The sequence below is a fragment of the Phytophthora sojae genome, assembly GCF_000149755.1.
Source record: "Phytophthora sojae unplaced genomic scaffold PHYSOscaffold_1, whole genome shotgun sequence".
Classification (NCBI taxonomy): domain Eukaryota; phylum Oomycota; class Peronosporomycetes; order Peronosporales; family Peronosporaceae; genus Phytophthora; species Phytophthora sojae.
This window is the reverse complement of record NW_009258115.1, coordinates 7,929,831-7,954,274: the sequence shown is the minus strand read 5'-3', so window position 1 is coordinate 7,954,274 and position 24,444 is coordinate 7,929,831. Positions and strand designations below refer to the sequence as shown.

Here is a 24,444-nt window from a genome sequence, read left to right as displayed (position 1 = left end):
TACCACATATCAAGTTACAGCAGAAGCGCTATGTACTCGTCATTAATGCAAAGAGCTCATCAAAGGCGAATTGGATCGATAGCATTATGAACGATTGCGACTCTTACAGACTTAAAGCCACTGCGACCACCAACACACTAGCTCTCAGTCCAATTAATGCCTACTGGTTCAGTATGGACATCACCCGAGGTAAGGTTGAAGGCAAGAAAATGCTGCAGCTCCATGATCGCTGTAACAGCATCGTCAGCAAGTCGAGCTCGTCGAGGCGTAATCGTCGTTCCAGATGCAGAGAATGCTTCCTCGCTAGGCACCGAAGTAGCCATCACAACCAAGTAATCGCGCGCCATCATCTGAATTGGAGGAAATGATGCAGCTTCGTGCTTCATCCAGTTGCACACAGCTCGACTGTCTGTCTTCAGGTTCATGGACTTATCCTTGTGGTCAAGCCAGCAAGACAACTCACTTGAAAATGACTCACCGCTGCTGTTTGCGTGCGACTCGTGCCCAATGTGCTCATCAATAAGGCTGTACAGCGCGTCCTCGTCTTCAGCTTCTTCTTTCTGCTGCTGGGTTTTCTCCGATTGTTTTCTACGCAGTTCATTTTGCTCATATGGGGCCCGATACACGCGTTCATACTCCGCTTCGACTAGTTTTTTCACTTGCTCGACATTGACGTCAATCTTGACGAGGAACGACTTCGCACGAGGGTCGAGAACGGCAGCAATTTGAGCATCATCGGTTTTGACGAGCGGGATATACTCGTCAAGCTTCTTCTTGAACGCGCGAGCAAAATCCTTGGTGTACCACGAGAGAGCAGTCTCCGCCGTCTTCCCCGCATGCTTCAAGACGAGATGGAAGACAACCAACGCTACACCAAAGGTTGGGTAGTTCTTGCCAGACATGTGTGTAGTCGCGCCCTTGATCGGTCTCAGGAAAGCTATGAGCTCATTAAGATAGCCCCAAGTCGTGTCCGGGATGGGAGCAGCGAGACGATCGCCAGGGCTTATTGAAAGGCATTTGTAGCCTTCATGACGGCCACGAATCCGTCGCTGTACCTCACCAATCGCTAGCTTCAGCGAACGAGCTGAAGAAAGCATCGTTAAGGTGCTGTTCCACCGCGTCACAACGTCGAGCTCCGGCGATATAAAGGTCACATTGAGTGCCGCGCAGACATCAGTCAGCGCCTCAAGTAACGACGGCAACTCCGACAGTTTTTTCAGTATGTCACGGACGACACCAACACTGTCATCCATGATTGGGCATCGTTTAAGCCCTTCCTTGACAGCAAGTTGAAAAACGTGGGCCAGACATCGCACATGAACGACCTTGGCTTGGGATGCGGCAGCTTCCGTAGGCTCTGGAGTCGAGGTGGCACCCGAAGCCGTCCCTGCAAGCTGGTCGTAGCCCACAATCTCCTCCTCCAGTGTTTCGTTGACCTCATCAATCATTGTTCCGTTGTTGGCGGCGTTATCCGTAGTGATCGCCCATAGTTTTGCAAAAAGAGATCCGCTCATCGCTCGAATGGTATCGATCAGATGCTGTGCGATGCGGGGACCAGAATGGGGATACTCCACGCGCGTAAATCCTATCATAACCGACTTAATGACCCACTCGTCGTTGATCCAATGCATGGTCACAACCATGTAGTTAGTTTTGCCGCTGATGTCCATAAGTCCGTCGTGGCGGATACCCGGCCGTTTTTAACATCTTGAAGAATGCTATGCCGCGACAGCTCCTTTTCGCACCTCCAGCGCGCCATGATCTTCTTTCGAACCGCCTTCCTTGTCGGAGGCACGTAGTCAGGGTGAAGTGTTCTGCAGAAGGAACGAAATTCCTTTTTCTCCACCAGACTCAGGGAAAGCGCATTCGCTACGATCAAGGCCACCAGCTGCTTGTCAGCGGCCGCCTTGTCGAACGTGCGCTGCCGCACGTATCGCTCGAACCCAAACGCGAGCAAGTCCGTCTGGCGGGCGCCTCTCGTGTCCGCCGGAGACGCATCTTCGTCGCCTCCGTACTCTTCTCCGTGCTGCCGCTTCAGGTGTCGCCGAAACGTAGTATGAGCCACCGTGTTCCAGACCGGAGCTGAGTCGGTGGAACACAGCAGACATGTGAAGGTCCCATCGTTGTTATCGCGAATGACGGTCCAGATGTCGGAGCGTCGATTACCAGGAGCTCGCCTTGGTTCACTGGAGGATGAACTTGCACTTCAATTGTCTTGGGGCTCCATGGAATGAAGGTATGCGGAGAGGTGCGTTAGTGCGAGATGGCAAAGGCGAAACTGCGAGGAAGATTGCTGCGCATGCACTACTTCGCATTGCGAAGTTCGCAAGGTCCGGCAGGCCTAAGCCGATCTGATCCGATTGAATCGGCCGATTCGATCGACAACTTCAAGCAGACGCCCAACGTGTGCACACCTGATTGGGCCAATTGCTTTACTGCGAATCCGCGACGAATCACCGCCCAGTAATGAGGTGCACTGGGATTCCGTACCGGGGCTCAAAAGGTAGCGGTGGCGCGTCCGTTGTGCTGAACGTAATGTGCGTGAGCACCCGGTCACGCGCTAGAACGATTTCGCGCAGCTGTAGTGCGTGCCCAGCCGTAGCCGTAGCAATAGCAGCAGCGGCGGCATGCGTGCGAAGCGGCTGGTGAGTTTGCAGTCGCGCAACGTGAACTGGTGGAAGGCGGTCGAGGTGGTGTTGGCGCCGCGCACCGCCAAGTCGCAGATTTGGCTGTCGCTGAGCGGATTAAATGTGGTGGTCGAGTTGGTGGACAACAAGTAGAACTACGAGAACTGTGCCAATGATACCGATGTTGTCTCATGTCCGCATGCGATTAAGTCTCAGGCCGATTTCAGCGCGAATCTAGCGCACTTCAAGTCACTGTTATAGATAACACCAGCACTATCGTGAGCAGACTAAAGCCACACATGAACTTTTGCTGTGAAGCGTCGGTTGTACGGAAGTCTGTGGTATTTTATAGTTTCGGACATGATAAATTGTATAAGAGATTAGAGTGAAAACATGCTATTGGTCATTTCAGGGGTCGCTTAAAAATTATTCATGTAGTGAATGCGATATCTAGAGAAGCATTTTCTGGAGGTATTACTGCTGTATTTTATATCTTGGTAGTCGGATTGGATCGACCGATCAATCGGATCTAATCGAAATGAATCGAGAATCGGCACTGGCTAATCCGATCGGTCAGAAAGTACATCTCGATCAATCCGATTGGGTCGATTACCCACCCCTAGTCGTGGACATTCTAGGTACATCGAGTGTATCGTGTGCGCTTTGGGACGGGAGGTATTAATACCAAGTCAGCTTGGCGTCGTGCCCCAGATCATTTCTCATTCTGCCCCAACAGTCACAAAAACCAAGCCAAGACCTACGACGATGGAGACCGAAAAGGCCAAGATGCTGCGCAGTGAGCTGTACTTCTCAATGGACCCAGATCTGTTCAAGGAACGCCAGGAAACTCGCAAGCTGGTCAAGAAGTACAACGAGCTCGACGGAGCTGAGACCCCCGAAGCCCAAGAAATCCTGACCAAGATGCTCGGCGCCAAGGGACGGGAATGCTTCATCGAGATGCCCTTCCGCTGCGACTACGGGTCCAACATCCGGCTGGGCGACAACGTCTACATGAACTTCAACTGCGTGCTGCTCGACGTCTGCGAGATCACCATCGGCGACCGCGTCATGTTCGCACCGAACGTGCAGCTGTACACGGCCACGCATCCGCTGGGGCCCAAGGCGAGAGCTTCCGGGTACGAACTGGGCAAACCGATCACCATCGAGGACGACGTCTGGATCGGGGGCAATGTGACGGTGGTGCCCGGGGTTACCATTGGCCGCGGGGCAGTGATCGGAGCGGGGAGTGTCGTCACGAAGGACGTTCCTCCCATGTGCGTGTACGCTGGCAACCCGGCCAAGTTCATCAAGAAGATTGCAGAAGAGTAGATGGAGGTTACAACAATACCTAGCGTGACTCACGCTAGAAACCATGTCCAAAACTTGTAATGAAAGGGTTGGTCTATTGTATGTGAAAATCGCAGCTCTTGAACTTACACGAAGCTGGCTTGCTTCTCAGCTGACGCGGCAGACTTGGCTAGCTGGTCCAGCAAACTCTTTACACTCTTGACGCGCTTCTTGAGCAGCGTCCGCGTCTTCAGGTCGGGCTCGCCGCGAAAGCTCGTCAGATGCTGGTGGAAGAAGACGGCCAGACCGTCAATCGTCAGCTGGGCCTTCTTGGTCTGCAGCAGGCGCTGGAACACCTGCGCCATCTCCAGCTCGCCCTCGAACTTGAGGATCTCCTCCATCAGAACCCGCAGGAACAGAATGCTCTTCTCCTCCAACTGCGTGAAGTCCAGCACCTTGAGGCACGACAGAGACAGACTGCTGCTCAGCACCAGCCCAGCCAGCATCTGCGCTTGGTTGTACAACCTCCGCGGCTTGAGCGACTCCATCTGCTTGAAGATGTCCCAGAAGGCGAGCTGGAACGTGAACTTGTACCGCTGGTCCATCTCGCACAGCTTCTCGGCCAGCACCAGGTAGTACTTGTTGAACTTGTTCTCCTGGCCACAGCAGTGCAGCAGCACGCGAACAATTTCGCGCTCTTGCTTCTCCTTCAGATGCAGCTGCAGCAGCCGCTCGTAGGCGTCGAAGCAGTCCGTTGCGCCCATAAGCGCCACAAAAATCTTCTTTCGGACGTCCGTATTCATGTGCTGCTTCTCGGCGAGTTTCAGCAGTCGGTCGTTCTCGCGCACAGCTTCGTTGGTGTCATCCGCACCATCGTCGGTCGATTTCTGCTGCTGGTAGCCGACCCACGTGCCACCAACAACCCACCAACGGCCATCTTCGTCGGCGTTGAGCAGCTCATGGAGCGACACACGCAACGGGTTGTTAGAATTTCCACAGCGCGTCTTCACACGGCCGATCCACTTCTTCAGCGACGACACATCCAGTGCGCCCCCGCCGGCACCACCCTTGCCTCCCTTGCCGTGCTTTGACGACTTCTTGAGGTCGTAAATGAGGTCGAGAATGAATCGAACGCGCTCCTCAGGCTGGTTACCGTCGTTTGCTTGCTGCGCCTCGCCCACCTTCTGCTGAACGGCTGCAACCATCTGACGTAAGGCATCGGCATCATCCGCACGAAGTTGAGCACCACCAATCTTCAGGAGCTGGTGGATAAGTTCAATGTCGGTGGAGGAGAAGCTGTCCACAAACGCTCGGAAGAGGTCGTACACGAGCGTGCAGTGCACAACACCGAAGTTGTAGAGCATCATCACGAACAGCATCAGGTTCACAGGCTCCTTGGAGGTTCTGCCGTCGCCATCTTCGTCCTCGCCATGTTGAGCACCTGCATTCTCGCTGAGCTGTTTTTTCTCCTTCTCGACGCTGTCCATCAGCTTGCGCACCAGCTTCTCCACAAAGAAACCGCCAACCTCGCTGCCGACGCTGTGGTACAGAGCTGCCACCAGGGCACCGCCCACCTTGATAAGTGGCGCCATCACCTGTCGCGGATGGCACGTAGTCTGAAGCAGCTTTTCAAGCAGAATCTCGTTTACGAGCGAGCGACCGTTTTCACGGTAGATCTTTTCCATTTCTAGCGCGATGGACCTGGAATCGTTGACAACACACACAGTCAGTACACAGGGAATCCACAGCCGCATACATGGTAGGCGACGTACTCCATGTTCGACTCGGAGATACGGTTGAGCTGGCCGTTAATACGGCGCGTCAGCTCACGCATAGCCTGCTCATCCATTTGCGAGGGTTTAACCTTATCGGTCGCTGCAGCCGCAGCAGCAGCTTCGGCTTCAGCTTGAAGCTTTCGGCGAAGGTGAGGAGGCAGATACGCCGACGGCTTCTTGGCGCCATCACTCGTTCTGATAACCGGTCTGCCGTAAATGTCTTCTTCGACGACGACACTCTCCTCCTTCTCCTGTTCCTCCTCGTTATCATCATCATCGTCATTCTTGTCACTATCGTCGGCAACTTCCTCGTCGCTCTCCTCTTCCACCTCCAGTTTGTCGTTGCCGTCATCGCTGTTATTCTCGTTCGCCTCCTGTTCACCGTCATCCTCACTATCGTCACTAGCCTCATCGGCATCAGCACCAGCTGCCAGCTCCTGGTTCCGCAGCGTGTTAGCCCGAGCTTCGTCGTCATCCTCCTCCTCCTCGTCTTCTTCGTCCGAGTAAAACTGCGCGAGGTCCTCGGACTCCGACTCCGACTCATCGGTCGGCAGCTCGTCCATGCCCTTCAAGAACTCGGCGTCTTCAGCCTGCAGCAGTTCCATCTCGCGTCGAGTCTCCTCGTCCATCTCCATATCGTCACCGAAATCGCTGCCAGCCTCGGACCCCTCATTTTCATCCACCTCGCTCTCATCGTCTTCGTCGCTCTCCACGTCTCCATCGTGGCCAGCAGAGGCAGAGTGCTTTACCGCCTTGGCCGCCTTGGGTCGTCCCTTCACCACTCTGCTCAATCAACACAGAAGAAGAAAGCATCATCAGTCACCTGTTCTCACACTCCACCTCCATTCACTAATTACGTACTCGGAGATGTGGTCCAGCTCGGACAAAAAGTCCGCAAAGTCCTCGCCCAAACCGTCCTTCGAGTACTCCCTAAAAAATTACAAACGTTAGATAGAACTCCACAATAAAAATATAAAAAAATCTGCATACTTCTTCAGCTTCTTCAGCGCCGACTCGGCCTTGTTGGATGACGACGACCCCAGTCCGAGCTTGGCCTCCAGCGCCTTGATCTCCTTGTCTTCGGCACTCACCGACTGCGGCTCGCCTGCGTACCCCCAGTCAATTAGGACCACCGTAACCATGTACCCCCAAATAAGACCTGGGTACAGCTCACCATTCTGCGCGCTGGCCGCCTCCGCCAGGAACTCGTGGAACTTGTTAGTGATGCCACCGCTGGGGCCTCCGCGCTGCGGCTTGGCCGGCCGCTTGCCGAGCGCTGCACGCGCCTTCGCCTTGCCCCCTTTCTCGGGCGCCGACGTCTCCTGCTCCTTGCGCTGGCGCTTGTTCTTCTGGCGCTTCTTGTCCTCGCGCTCCTGCTTGCGCTTGGCCTTGCGCGACACCACCTTGGGGCCAGCCATCGTCTGTCAATGGAGTAATGGTACGTACGCCAGTCAAAGAGGTACGCGTAACCTGGTTACACAAGGTTACGTAGTTGAAGCTCGAAGTGTAACCGGTTACAATCAGGGGTACTCTGTGTCACATTCTTCAAGGATACCCCTCACTCATTCATACCCCCCAAGATGCGCGCGAGACGCCTTGGCCGCGGCGACGGCGCTGCGCTCTTCGGGCTGCTGTGGGCGGCCTCGTGTCTATTCCTGGTGGCGCTGCGCTTCTCCCCTCACGAACGGGCGGCGTCGGGCGTCCAGGCATCTCGAAAATCCGCTGTCTTTGAGCCAAAATCTGCGATGGAGGACGGATTTTTCCCGCTAAATGAGGATTCCGAGGGCCAGGCGACGGTGTCGCTGGTCGAGTCGCTGCCCGTGGGGGACTTCGCGCTGGCGTTGGCCGTCCCGCAGACGTTCGAGGCGTTGACGCGCCATGTTCAGACGGCAAAGACGTCCATCGACCTCAGTGCCATGTACTGGAACCTGCTGGGCGCCGACGACCGCAAAGTTTATTCGGAGGCCGAGATGAAGCAATTCGGGGCGGAGCGAGGCCGCAAGCTGCTGTTTGCACTGCGAGACGCGGCAACTCGGGGTGTAAAATTCCGGATTTTAACCGCTAAACAAAGTATCGGTGAGCAAGAGCAGATTTTATCGGATGAACGCGCATCGTGCTCTAAATTACCCGAGGAAGTGCAGATGCTGGTGGATGCAGCGAAGGAAAATATCCAAGTGCGCTGCTGGAGCGGCCCCGAGTGGTACGGCAGCGGCATCTTGCACCAGAAAATCTGGATTTTCGATTCGCGTCACGTGTATGTGGGGAGCGCCAACATGGACTGGAAGTCGCTGGCACAAGTGATGGAGGTGGGCGTGGTCATGGAAAATCTACCGACAAAATCTACTGTGATGCAGGACATACAGAGGCTGTTTGAGACCTGGTGGATGTTCGCGTCGCCCGAGTTGCTGCCGGCGAAGACGGGGAGCTACTTCTCGGAGAAGTTCCAGCGGGAGCTGCAAGTGCCGGCGTGGTCGCTGTATCTGCCGGAGGATAAGAGAAGTGAAGATCCATTCATGAAGGCGGGGTTGCAATCGCTGGGAAACATTTCTCATCAGTTGGAGACACCGTTTAGTTCACGTTCGGAGGGAAATGAGACGGAAGATGATTCCGAAGTTGGTGCGTCGACCTCCGCGCAGATGTTCGTTGCGGCTGCACCGTTGGAGGCAACCGCTGGACACTCGCGCGCCTTTGATGAAGACGCGTTGGTGTACACGATCCGATCGGCCAATTCGTTCGTTAGTCTCAGTGTCATGGACTTTGCGCCGTTCTCGATGTACACGCCCGGACCTCTCCACTGGCCAGCGCTGACTGATGCACTGCTGGCCGGTGTGTACAGCAAGCCTGGGCTACGCGTGCGTCTGTTGATCAGCCAGTGGCAGCATACCAGCCCTCAACTGCTGGAGGCACTTGCCACGCTGAAGAAGCAGGCGGAACTGTGTCAGCATATGCACGCTCGGTGCTCCGGAAGACTCGAGATCAAGATCTTCCGTGTGCCAGGTTGGCAGAACACGACGTCGAGCGCTGGTTCGAAGGCTGCGTGGCCTTCGTACACCCGCGTGAACCACGCCAAGTACATTGTCACGGATACTCGCGCGAACGTGGGCACGAGCAACATGGAGTGGGGATACTTTTACACCACAGCAGGGGCGAGCGTCAACACGAACCACGAACCGACACGAAAGGCACTTGAAAACGTGTTTGAGAGGAATTGGAACTCAAGCTACGCTAAAGCCTTGGAAGAAGTAATCGCAAGCGAGTCTTAAGCATTCCTCAGGCCGTCTACGTGTTGCGTGTTTGTCTTGCCCCAATAACGCAAAAAATAAATATTCATTCGTATAGTCTAGCTTTATGGTTTATCCTCCTCGTGCTCCTCGTCTTCACCTTCGTCGTCGCTTTCACTCCCGTTGCTGCCATTTCCGCTTTCGTCTCCATCGTCGCTTTCTTCAGCGTCACTCGAAGCATCAATGTCACTACCTTCGTCTTCGTCAGCGCTACTATAAATACCAGCACCAAAGTCGCTGTCGTCTCCTCCGTCTTCTTCTTCTGGGTTATGCACTCTTACAAGTTGAGCCATGCCGCCGTCCACGTGCGAGGCAATGTGGCAGTGCGCGAAGATATGTCCGATCATGTAGTCACGCGGTGTAAAGCGGATCTGCACTCCCCCGCGGAAGAGCGGTAGCGTATCGCGCCATTCGCCCACCTCGAACATGATGCCATCCGGGTCGGTCTCCTTGTCCATGCTCGAGACTTGGAAATGTGTAGAGTGCATGTGGAACGGGTGGTTCATCGTGCGGCAATCGCTTGATTTCTTCAGGCGGCGATCACCACTGGAGCTTCCAGCATCCAGGTCACAGGACCATATCGACGGCTTCCGATAGTCCTTCACCGAGAGTTCCCATTGTTGCATCTCATTCACGGGCATCGAGTAGTTGATGTGTGACGGATCCAGCTTCTCGTGGTTCACGCCGTACATGATCCCCTTGTCCATCCAGACTGAGAACTCGAAGTTGTACGTGCTGCCTTCCTCGATAAACGGGGGGTTGTTGTCGTCTCCGATCGTGTCTTGCATGTACGCGGGTCGTTTAGGCAGTCGATACGGAAGGCGCGTAGCTTCAGTAGAATCTTCGTCTTCAGGCTCTTTGGTAACCTTGAGCTTCACAATGCGTTGAGTAGGCACTCGGTGCTGGTTTTCAAGACCCAGCAGCTTGTTGCGAGAGCTCGCGCAGTCTGTTTCGAGGTAGAATTTCCCGATCTCAGCGCACATGATAGCCACATCAGCGCGTCCGCCAGGAGGAATAACAACCACCTTCTTCGGCGTGGGCGTGTCAAAGTAAATGCCATCCATAGCAAGCACGTCCAGGGTGCATCCGCTGCCGTGGGTAGTCACAATCTCCGCGACATTATTCGCGATGGCGTTTACCAACCGCAGCCGCTTGTACTCGCCCACAGCGAGCTTCACATTGGGTAGATACTGCCCATTTACAAAGACCGTGGGCAGTGAGGTGTCGTTCAGCGGCGCATCAGCCTCGTCCTCGACGACTTCCAGATCCGTGGGCCAAACCCCCTCCCCCTCCTCTTCATCTGGAGTGTTCATGGGGTGTGAAAGTCTCCTGGCGGAGCTGAATTTGTTCTCCAGGGCGTCCTCGATGTTGTCGTACATGTTGAAGCAGTTCTCCACACAAACGGCCTGCAGCATCATAACGAGGTCGTCCATGGCAGCCAACTCGTTCGGTAGGTCTGCCGGTCGGTCGACTACAATTAACGTGCCGGCCATCATCCCATTGAGGTGTGCGTTCTCGTTGTGCTGGGCATGCGGGTGATACCAGAACGTGCCTGCCGGGTGGTCCTGGCGGATTTCGTACGTGTACCTGCGTTGGCCTCCGGGTTCGACATTGGGCATCACGTTGTCGGCGTCCCCTGACGGCGGCAAGTGCATCCCATGCAGGTGCAGGTTGGTGTTGTTGCTCCGTCCAGCTTCCAGTCCGTTGGTGAGCGTGACGACGAGTCTGTCGCCGGGGCAAACCTTAATCGTCGGGGCCGGCACTTGACCGTCGAACGACCGCGTGTTGAAGTCCACGTAGTCGCTCGTGAAGCGCGCCAACTGCACCGACAGGTTGATGCGCAGCTCGCTCACCTTGACCTTCGCGGTCGATCGATCGTCCGAGGAGCCCTCAACGATGAGCTTGGTCCATTCCTTGGCACAGTCGGACTCGTACACTGTCGGCTGCCGCAGGGGCTTGTAGTCGTGCATCGCGGCCGCCACCGCGAGGGCGGCGGAGAGAGCCACAGCTCGGAGGCAGACGGAGACTCGCATGTAACTCGGACCCGGAGACTTGAGCAATGGCAAAGGCGGGCGAGGTCGAAAGGCGGGCGAGGTCGACACGTACGAGTCTCCGCATGATCGGATAACAGCTGGCAATGTGCTGCCTGAAGTTCAGCGTCTTCCGCGATGCCTTCCGAGAAGGGTTAATCAAGCGCAAGTGATGGCTCCCTTCATCACCACCGGGACCCGCTGATTCATTAGGCACGAAGGTGACGAAAGCTTATCTGTCGAGAGTAAGTTGAGGCTCACCCCAAGGCGAGCTTTAGCATCAAGACACTAGAGCCCAGCAACTATTACTGTTGTCACGGGGGCATGGATTCGCAGCAACGTAAAGGAGTGTAAGATGGTCGACTTGTTATCCTACGATGGCGAACCTGCGTTTGTCGGCGTCGCCAATACATGTACTCACCAACTCGGGGCCATGCATGTGTACGGTTAAGAGTGTTTATTTGATGAATGAATACTACGATACATCTACGACTAGACTGCTTACGCGTGGAAGGTCTCGCCCGCAGCGCGGTTCTCCACCAGCGGGGCGGCCAGACACGCCTTCACGTAGCCCGCGCGGATGACGAAGTCGCCGAACTTCTCGCCCTGCTCGCGGTGCTCGGCGTAGTCCTTGATGATCGGCTCCAGCTCCTGCAGAATCTGCGCCTCGTCGAGGGCCTCCTTGTAGAGCTTGTTGAGACGGTCGCCCGAGAAACCAGCACCGAGGTACAGGTTGTAGATTCCAGGGGAGCGACCCACGAAGCCGATCTCGCCCAGGTAGGGCCGACCACAGCCGTTGGGGCAACCGGTCATACGGATCACGATCGCGTCGTCGCGCAGTCCGTTCGCCTCCAGCATGTCCTCGATCTTGGTGATCAGCGACGGCAGGTAGCGCTCGGCCTCAGCGAAGGCGAGACCGCACATGGGCAGAGCAGCGCAGGCGATCGAGTTCAGACGCATGCCCGAGTAGTTGTCGTTGCCGAACTTGTACTGCTCCATCAGCGCCTTGATCTGCGGGATCTCCTGCTCCGAGATGTTGCCCAGGCTGAGGTTCTGGTTACCCGTGAGGTGGAACTCGACGTGCGGGAACGCCTTGGCCAGCTCGCGGAGACCCGTGCGGATGCTGGTCTCCTTCGTGTCCTTGATACGGCCGCCCTCCACGTACATGCCGTAGTGGTACTTGCCCTGCGAGTTCTTGATCCAGCCGAAGCGGTCTCCGTTCGAGACGAGCTTGTACTTGCGCGGGTCCTGGAGCTTGTAGCCCAGACGCTTCTCGGTCTCCGCGCGAATCCACTCCAAGCCGTGGTCCTCGACGGTGTATTTGAAGCGAGCGTGCTTGCGGTTCACACGGTCACCGAAGTCGCGCTGCAGCACCATGACCTTCTCCGCCACATCCTTGGCCTGCTCCGGCGTGCAGAACGCCATCACATCGGCCAGACGCGGAAACGTCTTGGTGTTGTTGTGGGTCATACCCATGCCACCGCCCACAGTCACGTTGAAACCAACCAGCTTGTCCTTCTTGAGGATGGCGATGAAACCCAGGCAGTTGGCGAAAATGTCCACATCGTTCGAAGGCGGGATGGCGATAGCGATCTTGAACTTGCGCGGCAGGTAAGCCTCACCGTAGAACGGCTCGAAGTCCTTCACCTCGCCACCAGCGACCATCTTCTTGTCCAGCCAGATCTCGTGGTACGCGCTCGTGCGTGGGCTCAGGTGAGCCGAGATGTCGCGCGCGATGTCCAGGATCTCCTGGTGGGTCTCGACGGAGCACGACGGGTTCACGGTGGCCATAACGTTACGGTTCACGTCACCGCAAGCAGCCAGCGAGTCCATGAGCACACGGTTAATACCCTGGACGATAGGCTTCAGGTTCCACTTGAGAATGCCCTGGAGCTGGTACGCCTGGCGAGTCGACAGCTTGATGTTGCCGTTGGCGTGCGAGTCTGCGAGCTGGTCAATCATCAGATACTGCTCCGCAGTGGACACACCACCGGGGACACGCACACGGATCATGAACGAGAACGCCTTCTCCTTCTTCTCGAGACGCATCTGCTCGCGCAGGTCACGGTTATCCTGCTGGTAGATGCCGTGGAACTTGGTAAGCTGCGTGTCGTCCGCGTCCAGAGCCTTCGTCGTGCGGTCCTCGAGGCCCTCCGCGAGCGTTCCGCGCAAGTAGTTGCTCTGCTGCTTGATCTCCTCGTTCGTGCGCTGCTTCTTCTTCGTGCCCTGGTGGAGGCTGACCACTTCGGCGGGGATGCCGATTTGTTCCCAGAGCTGGGGCTTCCACAGGTCGAACTGCGTCGTCGGGCCATCCTCATCCTGGTCATCAGCCTTGGCGAGGTCGATGATACGCTTGGCTCCAAGCTCGCTCAGCTTGGCGTCCAGGTCCGTCGGGGCCTTGCAGAAGTAGTGCTTCTCGTCCTCGCGAGGCCAGTACAAGCTGTCACCCATGCCGAACACCGCGTACTGCAGAGGGAGCGTGGAGCTGAAAGCCGAAAGCTCACCCCAGAACTCCTTGCCATTGCTCGGGAACTCACCCTGTCCAGCCGTGGAGCACACGAACACAACGTACGCATTCTCGTCGTTGGCTTCGTCCAGCAACTGGTCGATGGTCATCTCGTTCATGTCCATCTTCTCGACGTTCTTGAGGCCGAAGTTCAAAGCGTCCTCCTCGAGCTTCGAGGCGAACTCGTCGGCGTGGCCGTTGTCAGAGCCCACAAGAAGCCACAGCTTGGTGTCCACCTGCCACGGCTCCTGCTGCTGTCCGCCGAATCCGTTGAGCAGGGCCTCGAAGCTGGTCTTCAGCGCCTGCTGGCCAATCTGCTCGTACTTCTCCGTAACCGAGGATGCCGTGGGACCGGTCAGGGCCTGCTTCGCGAACAGACTGAGCTGGTTGTTGCGCTGCAGGAACGTCAGGAGCTCCTTCTTGATGCTCGGCGACTCGAGAGAGAAGGCCTTCTCGCCCTCCACGTCCTCCAGCTGAGGATTGTAGCGGTACAGGGGCCAGTAGCCACTGGAGACGGCCTCCTTGGTCTCCTGCTCCATGTTGCTGGCGCTGGGTGCGTAGGCTAGAACAATCGAAGGACCGTCAAACGCATCAGCCTCGTTCAGCGCGCGCAGCACCTGCGAGTACGAGTCGTAAAGCGCAACCGACGCGACGTAAGCGTTGCCGTACTGCATGGCGTACAAACCCAGGTCGCGCTTGCGGTTGCTCTTGGAGACCGCGTTCATCGGCTCCGTGTCAAGAATCAGCAGGTTCACGTTCTCGCCGCTGGCAAGCACCTGGTGCACGCCCGAAGCGCCGACGTCACGCGAGAACTCCTCGCTGCCCAGAATCCACTGGCTCAGAGGAGCGAAGTACTGCTTCAAGGCGTAGATCTCGGCCAGAACACCACCCTGGTGCTGCTCATTTTCGAGCAAAATGGCGATCTCGCTCCCGAGCTTGTCGTGCTTGGGCTGCTTCTCGGACCACTGGACGAGGCACTCAAGCAGACGCTGCGACACTATGCTCTTGGCGTGCGCGCCCGACACAAGCGCCTTGACCTTGTCCTTGAGTTCCTGGCGCTTGGCCAGAATGCCGAGGTGCACACCGAAGCCGAACTCGCCGTTCTCGAGGGCAACGCTGTCGCCCACGGTCTTGTCCTGCGCCTTCCAGACCGTCTCAGAGCGCACAAGGTTCGCAATCACCGCGCGCTTCTCGAACAGCTGCAGCAGCATCTTGACGTAGGGGGCCTCAAATCCATCCTTGGACGACACGTACGAGTTCACGAGCTGCGTGGTGGCAGTCATCTTGGCGTTGAACGCCTCCGTAGCAGTCGGGGAGGCAACAACGAAGCCGTTCTGCAGCTTGTCCGCAGCGAGCTCCTCCACCAGAGTGCGCGCAGTCACGACGTCGAACACGGACTCGCTGACGTTGAAGGCGTACTTGCCTCCGATGACGGCCGGCACGGGCTTGTTCTGCCACTCCTCCGACTGGAAAGAGCCGAGCACGTCCATGAACAGCGGCTCGCCGACGTTGGTGGCGTCGTCCATGCGGTCAAGCACCGCGAACTTGGTGGCGGTAGCGGGCACGACGCTCAGGAAGGCCTTGGTCGACCACGGACGGAAGAGACGCACCGAGATGACGCCGACCTTGGCCTTCCAGTTGGTGTAGAGCGAGTCGACGGCGTCCTTGACGACGCTGGAGGCCGTGCCCATGACCACGAGCACCTGCTCGGCCTCGGGGTGGCCGAAGTACTCGAAGAGCTGGTAGCCTTTCTTGGCGAAGACCTGCTGGATGACATCCTCCACGACCTCGGGCACGGCGTTGTACTTGGCGATGCACTCGGGCGACACCTGGAAGTAGAGCTCGGCGTCGTCGGTGTTGTCGGCCACGCCCGACTTGCTGAGCACGAGCTGGCGGAACTCGGGCGCCTCGCTGGCGTTCTTGAGCCCGATGAGGTTGGCCAGGTACTGGTAGTCCACGAGCGCGTGGCTGAACTTGCTGGCGGACGCGGCGGCCTGCTGCTCCAGGTCGTTGTGAGTCATCTCCCCGTCGTAGACGTGCAGAAACGGCACGTTGGCGCGCAGCGACGCGACGTGCGCGAGCAGCGCCATGTCCTCGGTCTCGGTGGCGTTGAGCGAGTTCAAGATGACGAAGCCGGTCTGGCGCACGGCCATGAGGTCCGAGTGCTCGCGCGCCACGACGTGGATCACGGCGGGCAGCTGCGCGCTGCTGAGCTTGTACATGGCGGGCACCATCTGCAGCAGCGCCGAGGGCGACGACGCGAAGAGCGTCACGAACTGGCCGCGCGCGGCGGCGGCGTAGGCGCGCTCGATGAGCTCCTGGCCCACGGCGCCCTCCTCCACCTTGCCCACCTGGTCGAACACGTTGCGGCGCGCGCCGACGATGTACTTCTCGAGCGCCGAGCCGAAGGGCACGGGCTGCACCAGGTACGAGAAGTCGCTGAGCGCGTAGGCCACGTGGCTCACGGCCTCTTCCACGGCGGAGTTGTGCTGCGGCGGCATCGATGTATGTGGAGTGCGCTGGCGGACGCGGAATGGCGAGTGGGGCGGTCAAACCACCCGAACCGGAGACCGTACTTGAAGCGTTGCAAGCCTCGCGCGAGTGACGCTACGCCCCGCGCGAGTGCCCCATATGGCAACGGCTTTTGGCCAATCGGCGCGTGGTGTGGACCCACGTCGGCCAGCTGGGCCAATCGAGGGTCGCGATCTGGTCGACGCGCATCGAGCTGATACTGACCTGTATAAATGAATACTTTACCTCCCACAACGCATAGGCGTCATAGGATGCGTCAGCCAGGCCCAAACGTATCGGGCCCCAAGTATACTTGCGTGATCGAGTGGATTGGAAGAAGCTGCTCGATGGCGGCGCCGAGCGTGTCCCGAGCTGTAATCGCTGCGTTTGCGCCTCGGACAGCACCTCTCCGCTAGCAATCGAGGCGCCCAGCGGGCGTAATTGAAGTTGAGCGCGACTGACAAAGCGTACCGAATCTTGTTTCGCTTTAGCGTCCATTTCCGTAGTCGCGACCTGACTTGGTTTTTGTATGAGATCTTGGTGTGCACCACCGCAACTGACCTGTTTGGGCAAAACTGTGTGGCCCACACCACCCACCAGCGTCATCCGATTGGCCGCGGCGCCTCGTTTACGTTTGAAGCGCCCATCTCTTGGTCTCACCTGCCACGCACGAAAGGCAACGCGCCGCCATTCCCCATTGTGCGCTTCACTTGGCACCGCCAGCTGCCTGTACGCTCCACCTCCCTGTATTACGCTCAAGAACTCCAGCGCTGCAATGTCGACGACCAAGGGCAAGATGATGCTGGTGGGCGCCGGCCCCGGCGACCCGGAGCTGCTCACGCTCAAGGCCTACCGCGCGCTGCAGCAGGCCGACCTGGTGCTGGCCGACCGCCTCGTGCCCACTGAAGTGCTGGAGATCGCCTCCTGCGAGGTGCGCGTGGCGCGCAAGCGCTGCGGCAAGGCCGACCTCGCCCAGGCCGAGCTGGACGCCTGGGGACTCGAGGCGCTCGCGCAGGGCAAGCGCGTCGTGCGCCTCAAGAACGGCGACCCCTTCATGTACGGCCGCGGCGGCGAGGAGGCCGTCATCTACTCGGAGGCGGGCTTCGATGTCGAGGTCATCCCGGGCATCTCCAGCTCGCTCTCGGCGCCGGCGAGCGCGGGTATCCCCGCCACCATGCGCGACGTGGCCGACCAGGTGCTCGTGTGCACGGGTCACGGCAAGAAGGACCGATTCCCGGACTTACCCGAGTACTGCGACCACCGCACCACGATCTTCCTGATGGCCATCGGCCGTATCGAGGGCCTGTGCCAGGCGCTGCAGACCGAGCGCGGATACCCGAGCGACATGCCCGCTGCGATCATCCACGCAGCGACCATGCGCGACGCCTCGACCATCCGCAGCACGCTGGGCGAGATCGCGGCCGAGGTGCGCCGCCGCGGCATCGATCCGCCCGGAACGCTGGTGCTGGGCAACGTGGTCAACGCGCTGACGTACCTGAAGAACTACGACGCCGTGAAGGACGTCGACGTCGAGCCCGAGAACGCCAGTAAGTACACCATCTCGTACCCGCCGCTTTCGAGTCTGCCGGCAATCGACCTGGGCGAGCACATTGTGCTGAACGCCAAGACCAAGCGCCCGGAGATTTTCGGCTTTGAGCTGTCGATTGTGAACGTGGTCATGGTGCTGCTCGCATTGGCTTCCGTCCTGTACTCGGTCACGTCGAGCAGGGCTATTACCCGCGTGTAGGCTGTATTTAACAACGCTGTATTAATTCATTTCATTGATTCCATGAGCGAGTTGCATTAATGCATCTTGACTGCCAAGTTCCGAGGCGCAACGCTTTCTGAGCCGAGGTTGAAGTGAATTGTGTTAGGACCAAACTTTTTGAGTCTGAAAAATTGACATTTTGGTCCAATTTGTGTCGATTATTTACTAAAGTATCGCTGTATCCGCGATGGATTATTCAACTGAAAAAGAGGGGCTCAAGCGCCGGAAGATTATGAGCACCGAGGTCTTCGAGACGCCCGAGCCGGAGGAGGCCTTCCAGCCCTACGCGCCTGCAAACGCATCTGCGCGCCAGGCCCGCGCAGGTGTCGGCGCCGGGCCGGAGGTCGACGGTCATTTCCACGACAAGGTTAGGCAATTATCGTTCAGGAATTTATGCATATCTTCCTTGTTATGACAATATTTTGTTTATAAAATGCAGAGCTCCATGGAGCTGGACGAGCAGGAGCTGCCGGCCACGCAGGCCTTCGAGGTCTTCATGGGCAAAGTCTACAGTGCGTCGCAGCACCTTCATCATGTATCAATTGTGAAGTAGTTTTTCTTTTCTTACTAAATTACAATTATTGTCAATTGCAGAGCCCGCGTTGCCCAAGCAGACGGAGTACGAGTCCTCGGCAGGCAAAGGCAGCAGCAACAAGCCGACGCTCGAGTCCCCGTTGGCTCGCTTCACGCGGCTGTCGCTGGAGCTGAAGGAGCTGGAGGCGGACCTGACGCTGCTGGCGGCCGACGCCGAGCACAAGAAGCACAAGGTGATGGTGGACGCCGGCCAGGAGGCCGAGTTCAACGAGGTCATGCAGGGCCTCAACACGCTGCAGCTCAACCTGTCGGCTCTGGAGAAAAACGCAACCTTCCAGCCGTTCCTGCGCTCGGGCGGCAATGCCGGCGTTGCGACGTCTAGCGCCGACGCGGCGCTGAGCCTGCAGAAAGATCTGACGGCCAAGTTCTTCCAGCAAATCGACTCGCTCAAGAGGAAGCAGCAGGGTCAGACGTCGTCGCCTTCGTCCTCTGAAGGCGCCCCTATTGTGTATGAGATTTACAGCAATGGAGAGCTGAATGCTGTGGACAAGGACGCCAAGGCGCGAGTGGCGACGCTGGAAGCCAGGATCTCGACGCTCGAGAGGGCGATTGGAACTTATCAGGGGCAGGAGTTGCGGCTGGATGGTTTGAGCTCGCTGACAGGCGCGTCGAGCGCTGATCTGACGTCGGCCGTGGCGCAGCTGGAGCAGCGAGTTGCGTTGATGAGCGAGAAGAATTTGGACGCGGTCAAGACGCGCACGACGGCGCTTGTTCACGAGTTTACGCTGCTCAGCAAGCTTAAACAGTCCTCGGGTGTGCAGGGTGCTTTGAACTCGCAGGCCGACCGTGAGCAAATCCAGAAAATTTACGACCAACTCAGCAGTCTCGATGCGGTGGCGGCCTCGGTGCCTACTGTTGTGGACCGTCTCGTCACGCTCAAGTCAGTACACGACGAGGCGCTGAACGTCACAGACCGGGTGGGCAAGATGGAGCAGACGCAGGCTTCATTGACTGAGCTGCTCGATTCGGATGCTGCCTTGCTTGCCAATGTAAGTATCCTGGCAACGGGGAAGATTTTTTTTACATTCATCTGCAACGACTATATTTTTCTTAATGTATTCACTAACTGATGACATGTAATGTTCAGATGGAGGCGAGCTTGGCTGAAAATGTGCAGATATTCCAATCAAACATCCAGCAACTCGACGACCGCATGGCGAAGCTGCTTGCCTCCTCAGGTGGTCGCTAGATATTCGTATCTTGTTTCGTGTTGCTTTGTTAGAGGGCAGGCCTTGGATCAACCTGCAGCCACGGGAAACCGAGTCGGCGTGGCGACCATCGAGTTGCATTTGCCTTCCTGTACTCCAGCGACTTGTACAGCAGGTGCGGGTGTGAGGGCGAAAACCGAGTCCCTAATGACCATTGCATCAACTTTTCTCTCCTCCATCTCTTTCTTGCGTTGCAGACGATCTTGCCGTAACTCCCAGAGGTATTTCGTTTGTTTGTACAGGATGTACAGTTGCCGGGAGTTGAAGAGCACTAGCAGCATCACTTGCAAGATGATCACGAGAGTACCAACGAAATCCTGCAAGCTCTCATCCGTTGAAGGCGTGAGGAAGGAGCTTATAAGCGCGTACGTGACCATTTTCATCACGAATGCAATGGAGGAGCAAACAGTCTGGAACTCCATCGAGTACGGCGCGCTTTCAACGGTGTACAGGAACATGGCGAGCTGCAGCGACATCAACAGTGTCAATTGAGACGGCACATCGCTCACAAGCCCAATGATAACGCCGGAGAGGATCTCAGCACCCATTTTCGCCACGAAGAAGTATCGGTTCTTGAAATGGTAGTACTTGTAGTACGCCCCCCACGCGAATTTGAAGTCGGCGTTTGAGAGCTCCTTTTCAGTTTTATCCCAGATCTTCACGACGCCCAGAACAATCAATCCACAGCAGACCACGATGAGCGCAACGGTGGCAAACGCGAACGCACTGTGACTTCCATGGTGTTGCTGCTCGTTGTATCGCATCTGGAACGAGCTCGTCATGCTCAAGGCGTATTCACTCAGCAGACAAATGGACAAGCATGACTGGATCAACAACCTCATCAAAAGTTTGGCCCGTGGCAAGTCGTCCAGTCGCTGGATTAGAAGCTCAAGTTTTCGACGGAGCAGGAGACGCAGTAGCGAATACAGTGTCGCCACAACCGCTGCAACTCCACCGACGACGCTCACGAAGACGATCGCAGTTTTGGTGAAGAGCTCTTCCGGTTTGACGTTGATTCGCTCTGCGTATGCAAGCACGCCCGAAATGATGTCCCCATCCGCGACCGTGAAATTGGAGGCGTCTTCACTCGAGAGTTTCTGCTTGCCTTCGTCGGTGTCTCCAGTGGGAGGTGGTGGTGGTGCAGCTGCTGTCGGCTGGAAGTTACACCAGCCGAACGAGTCCGTGAAGTGGAAGAAGAAGTCTGGCGCTGTGGGGAGACTGAGGTGGCTGCTTGACGAAAGGAACTGCAGGTAGTTGAGCATCATGAAGATCCCAGTCAGGTCGACGACGGGCGCTCGCAATCTTGCAGCACCCCCACCGATGACATTCAAGATGCCGTTTGAAGCTGCGACTCCAGAGGTGGCGGTCGATACCGCAGATGTGCTGGTTGTCACGATGCTGATGACAGCACTCACGATATTTGAGGTGACTGCAGTGGCAACTAATATGTTCGCCGAACTACTGGCGAGATCGCGAGCGGGGCCAACCGCGTGGGTGAAGTCAATTATCGCACGGTGGAATTCTTCGGCGTCGTCACCATTCGACGTGGCACTTTTCTCATTCTTGGCGTTTGATATCGTAGCTGAATCTCCATTTCCAACCACTGCATTTGCCAGACTGCCCGATGCAGACTGTTCGTCCGCGATAGGGCTCATGAGAAGGGTATCTGCTGCAGATAAGCCACTCGAAGAACCTTTAAAATCCCCGCCACCACGCGTTGCGATCCTGGGGTGAACTGACGCAAGAGATGACATCGAGCTCGATCCCTCCGCAATTGCTGTGGCTTCCTTTGACGCACTCGAAGATTGCGTCAAGGAGGAGGTTGGCTCTATCGTACTCACGGCGTTGGAATTCGGAGAGGAACTTGATCGAGAAGAGCTGTCCGCAGACGATGATGCTGCCGTTGCCAACGTATCACGGGTGGGAGTAGATGTTGACGTTTCCGTGACGGGTGGCGAGCTCCTGCTCTGAGACCCGCCACTACTGGTTGGCGAACTTGTTGCTGAACTGCTTGGAGTGGTGGCAGCAGGAGACGTCGTCGTCGTGGAAGGCGTATTTGTTGATGTTGGGACTTGAGCGGTTGATGAAGGATTAGTTGCTGTTGGTGTTGATATGCTGCTAGCAGTCGTATCGGTGGGAGTACTTGCTGTCGGGGCCTGCGTGGTTGCACCTGAAGTCGTCGTCGATGGTTGTAACGTAGATTCTGCTGTCGGTGTCGTCGACGGCTGGGTGGTTGTCACCGGAGATCCCGTCGCTGCAGATGCTGTCGGGGTATTTGTCACTGAAGTTCCAGCTGATGGGGCTATCGATGGCTGCGCGGTTGCCGTAGGGGATGCTCCCGATGGAGTCGTCGAAGGCTGAATGGTCGTTGATGGCGATGTCGTCGGAGTATCGGCGAGCACAGGAATGCCTGTCGGGGTTCCTGCCGATGGGGCTGACGAGGGCTGTGCAGTTGTCACCGGAGACCCACTTACCGGAGAGGTTGATGGCTGTGTGGACGTTGATGGAGTACTTGTTCCGGTTGGAGAGCTCGTAGTGGTCGGCGACGTCGTTGGGGTATCGGAGAGGATGGGGATATCAGTTGGAGAACCTGCTGACGGGGCTGTCGAAGGCTGTGTGGTCGTCACAGGAGACCCACTTACTGGAGATGTCGCTGGGGTTTCTGTAACTGGAGTTCCTGTAGATGGGGCTGTTGATGGCTGCGTAGTTGTCGTAGGGATTCCTGTGGCTGGAGATGTCGTAGGCGTTCCTGCTGTCGGGCTTGTCGTTGGTGACGTTGACGGCTGAGTAGTTGTTGATGGTGTACCTGTTGCGGTTGGAGAACTTGTAGTTATCGGCGACGTCGTCGGAGTATCGGCAAGCACGGGAATGTCAGTCGGAGACCCTGATGACGGGCTTGTCGAAGGTTGCAGGGTCGTCACTGGAGACGTCGTGGGGGTTCCTGCTGTCGGACTTGTCGTTGGTGTCGTGGAAGGCTGAGTGGACGTTGATGGGACACTTGTTGCAGTTGGAGAGCTCGGTGACGTCGTCGGATTATCGGCGAGCACGGGGATGTCAGTTGAAGATCCTGCTGACGGCGTAGACGAAGGTTGCGTGGTCGTCATTGGAGACCCAGTCACCGGAGGTGTCGTTGGGGTTCCTGTGACTGGCGTTGTCGTCGGGTTTCCTGCTGATGGAGTTGTCGTCATAGATTCTGTCGTTGAAGGCTGCGCTGTTATCACTGGATTTGCCGGCACTGACGGACTTGTCGTTGGCGACGTCGAAGGCTGAGTAGTTGTTGAAGGGGTACTTGTTCCGGTTGGAGAGCTTGTATCAGTTGGAGACGTCGTTGGAGTATCTGCGAGTACGGGAATACCAGTTGAAGATCCTGCTGACGGCGTAGACGAAGGCTGCGTGGTTGTCACTGGAGATCCAGTCGCCGGAGACGCAGTCGGGTTTCCTGCTGATGGGGTTGTCGAAGGCTGAGCAGTGGGCCCGGTCACAGGAGACGTTGTTGATCCAGTTGATGGGGCCGTCGAAGGCTGCGTGGTTGTTGACGCTGCTGGAGAACTTGTAGCTGTTGGCGCCGTCGTTGGGTCCGCAAGTATGGGAATGCTGGTCGGAGTTCCGGCTGAAGGGCTTGACGACGGCTGTGTGGTCGTCACTGGAGACCCAGTCACCGGCGATGTCGTCGGGGCTGCTGACACTGGCGTTGTCGTCGGATTTCCTGCTGATGGAGTAGTTGAAGGCTGCGTTGTTGATACTGGAGTCGCCGGCACTGACGGACTTGTTGTTGGTGACGTTGAAGGCTGCGTAGCCGTTGATGGAGTACTTGCGGTTGGAGAGCTTGTCGCTGTCGGTGCCGAGGTCGGATCGGCAAGCACCGGTATGTCCGTCGGGGAAATAGTAGCGGTTGGCCCTGTCGTCGCCGGGGTCGACACGGAAGGTGTTGACGTCGTAGCAGGTGCAGTCGTCGCGGTTGGCTGCGTTGCTGGGGCGGTCGTCGGGCTTGTTACAGGCACTGAAGTCACTGGTGTACTGGTCACGGGCGAGGACGTTACTGGAGCTGTTGTTACCGGAGTCGTCGTGGGCGTTGGAGAAACATCAAGTATTGGGATGTTAAACGGATCCTCTGTCGCTGGCGCAGAAGTCACTGGCGAGGAATTCGCAGGCGAGGAGGTCACAGGCGAGGAAGTCGCAGGCGACGAGGTTACAGGCGATGAAGGTTCGGGCGAGGAAGTCACCGGTGCTGAAGGCGTTGGCGCCGTGGTCGCAGGTGTTGAAGTCACTGGTGCGGAAGTCACAGGAGAAGAGGTTACCGGGGCAGAAGTCGCTGGCGAAGAAGGTACTGAAGAAGTGGTCTCAGGTGCCGTGGTTACTGGAGCTGCTGTTGGAGTCTGGGCCGTCGATGTTGGCGTTGGAGTGACATCAAGGATTGGAATATTGAACGGGTCTTCTGTTGCTGGTGCTGAAGTAACAGGGGCAGAAGTCGCCGGTGATGGAGTCGCAGGCGACGAAGTCACCGGCGCCGTGGTCACTGGCGATGAAGTTGCTGGTGAAGAAGTCGGCGACGTCGTGGTCACCGGCGACGAAGTTACGGGTGCAGACGTCGCTGGTGCAGAAGTCACGGGCGATGAAGTCACTGGTGCCGCTGTTATCGGGGCCGATGTCGGCGTTGGAGAGACGTCAAGGATTGGGATATTGAACGGGTCCTCCGTAGCTGGTGCTGAAGTAACAGGGGCAGAAGTCGCCGGCGATGGAGTCGCAGGCGACGAAGTTACTGGTGCTGTCGATGCCGCAGCCTGTGTTGTCGGTGTCGGTGTTGGAGTCACATCAAGGATCGGAATATTGAACGGATCCTCTGTGGCTGGAGCTGAA

General features: G+C 57.3%; 7 protein-coding genes across 7 annotated transcripts; 3 read left to right on the top strand and 4 right to left on the bottom strand.

The window, feature by feature from the left end:
- Nucleotides 1-4,060: 4,060 nt before the first annotated feature.
- PHYSODRAFT_322555 (hypothetical protein) lies at nucleotides 4,061-7,107 on the bottom strand (the record flags this gene model as incomplete). The annotated part of the gene is made up of 4 exons (XM_009517933.1): nucleotides 4,061-5,615; nucleotides 5,687-6,472; nucleotides 6,551-6,619; nucleotides 6,680-7,107. The coding sequence occupies 4 exons, from the start codon at nucleotides 7,105-7,107 to the stop codon at nucleotides 4,061-4,063; spliced, it is 2,838 nt and encodes a 945-aa protein (XP_009516228.1).
- Nucleotides 7,108-7,269: 162 nt separating this feature from the next.
- Nucleotides 7,270-9,031, top strand: PHYSODRAFT_353608 (hypothetical protein; the record flags this gene model as incomplete). Its single annotated transcript, XM_009517932.1, has 1 exon — nucleotides 7,270-9,031. One exon carries the CDS (start codon nucleotides 7,270-7,272, stop codon nucleotides 8,950-8,952), a length of 1,683 nt encoding a protein of 560 aa, XP_009516227.1. The 3' UTR covers nucleotides 8,953-9,031.
- A 4-nt stretch (nucleotides 9,032-9,035) lies between these two features.
- Nucleotides 9,036-11,003, bottom strand: PHYSODRAFT_477860 (hypothetical protein; the record flags this gene model as incomplete). The annotated part of the gene is made up of 3 exons (XM_009517931.1): nucleotides 9,036-9,497; nucleotides 9,576-10,925; nucleotides 10,977-11,003. 3 exons carry the CDS (start codon nucleotides 11,001-11,003, stop codon nucleotides 9,036-9,038), a joined length of 1,839 nt encoding a protein of 612 aa, XP_009516226.1.
- Nucleotides 11,004-11,443: 440 nt separating this feature from the next.
- PHYSODRAFT_552537 (hypothetical protein) lies at nucleotides 11,444-16,007 on the bottom strand (the record flags this gene model as incomplete). Its single annotated transcript, XM_009517930.1, has 1 exon — nucleotides 11,444-16,007. The coding sequence occupies one exon, from the start codon at nucleotides 16,005-16,007 to the stop codon at nucleotides 11,502-11,504; it is 4,506 nt and encodes a 1,501-aa protein (XP_009516225.1). The 3' UTR covers nucleotides 11,444-11,501.
- Nucleotides 16,008-16,730: 723 nt separating this feature from the next.
- PHYSODRAFT_537510 (hypothetical protein) lies at nucleotides 16,731-17,806 on the top strand. The gene has a single exon (XM_009517929.1). It carries the CDS (start codon nucleotides 16,793-16,795, stop codon nucleotides 17,762-17,764), a length of 972 nt encoding a protein of 323 aa, XP_009516224.1. The 5' UTR covers nucleotides 16,731-16,792; the 3' UTR covers nucleotides 17,765-17,806.
- A 166-nt stretch (nucleotides 17,807-17,972) lies between these two features.
- On the top strand, nucleotides 17,973-19,449 carry PHYSODRAFT_294311 (hypothetical protein; the record flags this gene model as incomplete). The annotated part of the gene is made up of 3 exons (XM_009517928.1): nucleotides 17,973-18,152; nucleotides 18,225-18,297; nucleotides 18,380-19,449. The coding sequence occupies 3 exons, from the start codon at nucleotides 17,973-17,975 to the stop codon at nucleotides 19,447-19,449; spliced, it is 1,323 nt and encodes a 440-aa protein (XP_009516223.1).
- A 167-nt stretch (nucleotides 19,450-19,616) lies between these two features.
- On the bottom strand, nucleotides 19,617-21,242 carry PHYSODRAFT_262250 (hypothetical protein; the record flags this gene model as incomplete). The annotated part of the gene is made up of 1 exon (XM_009517927.1): nucleotides 19,617-21,242. One exon carries the CDS (start codon nucleotides 21,240-21,242, stop codon nucleotides 19,617-19,619), a length of 1,626 nt encoding a protein of 541 aa, XP_009516222.1.
- Nucleotides 21,243-24,444: the final 3,202 nt, after the last annotated feature.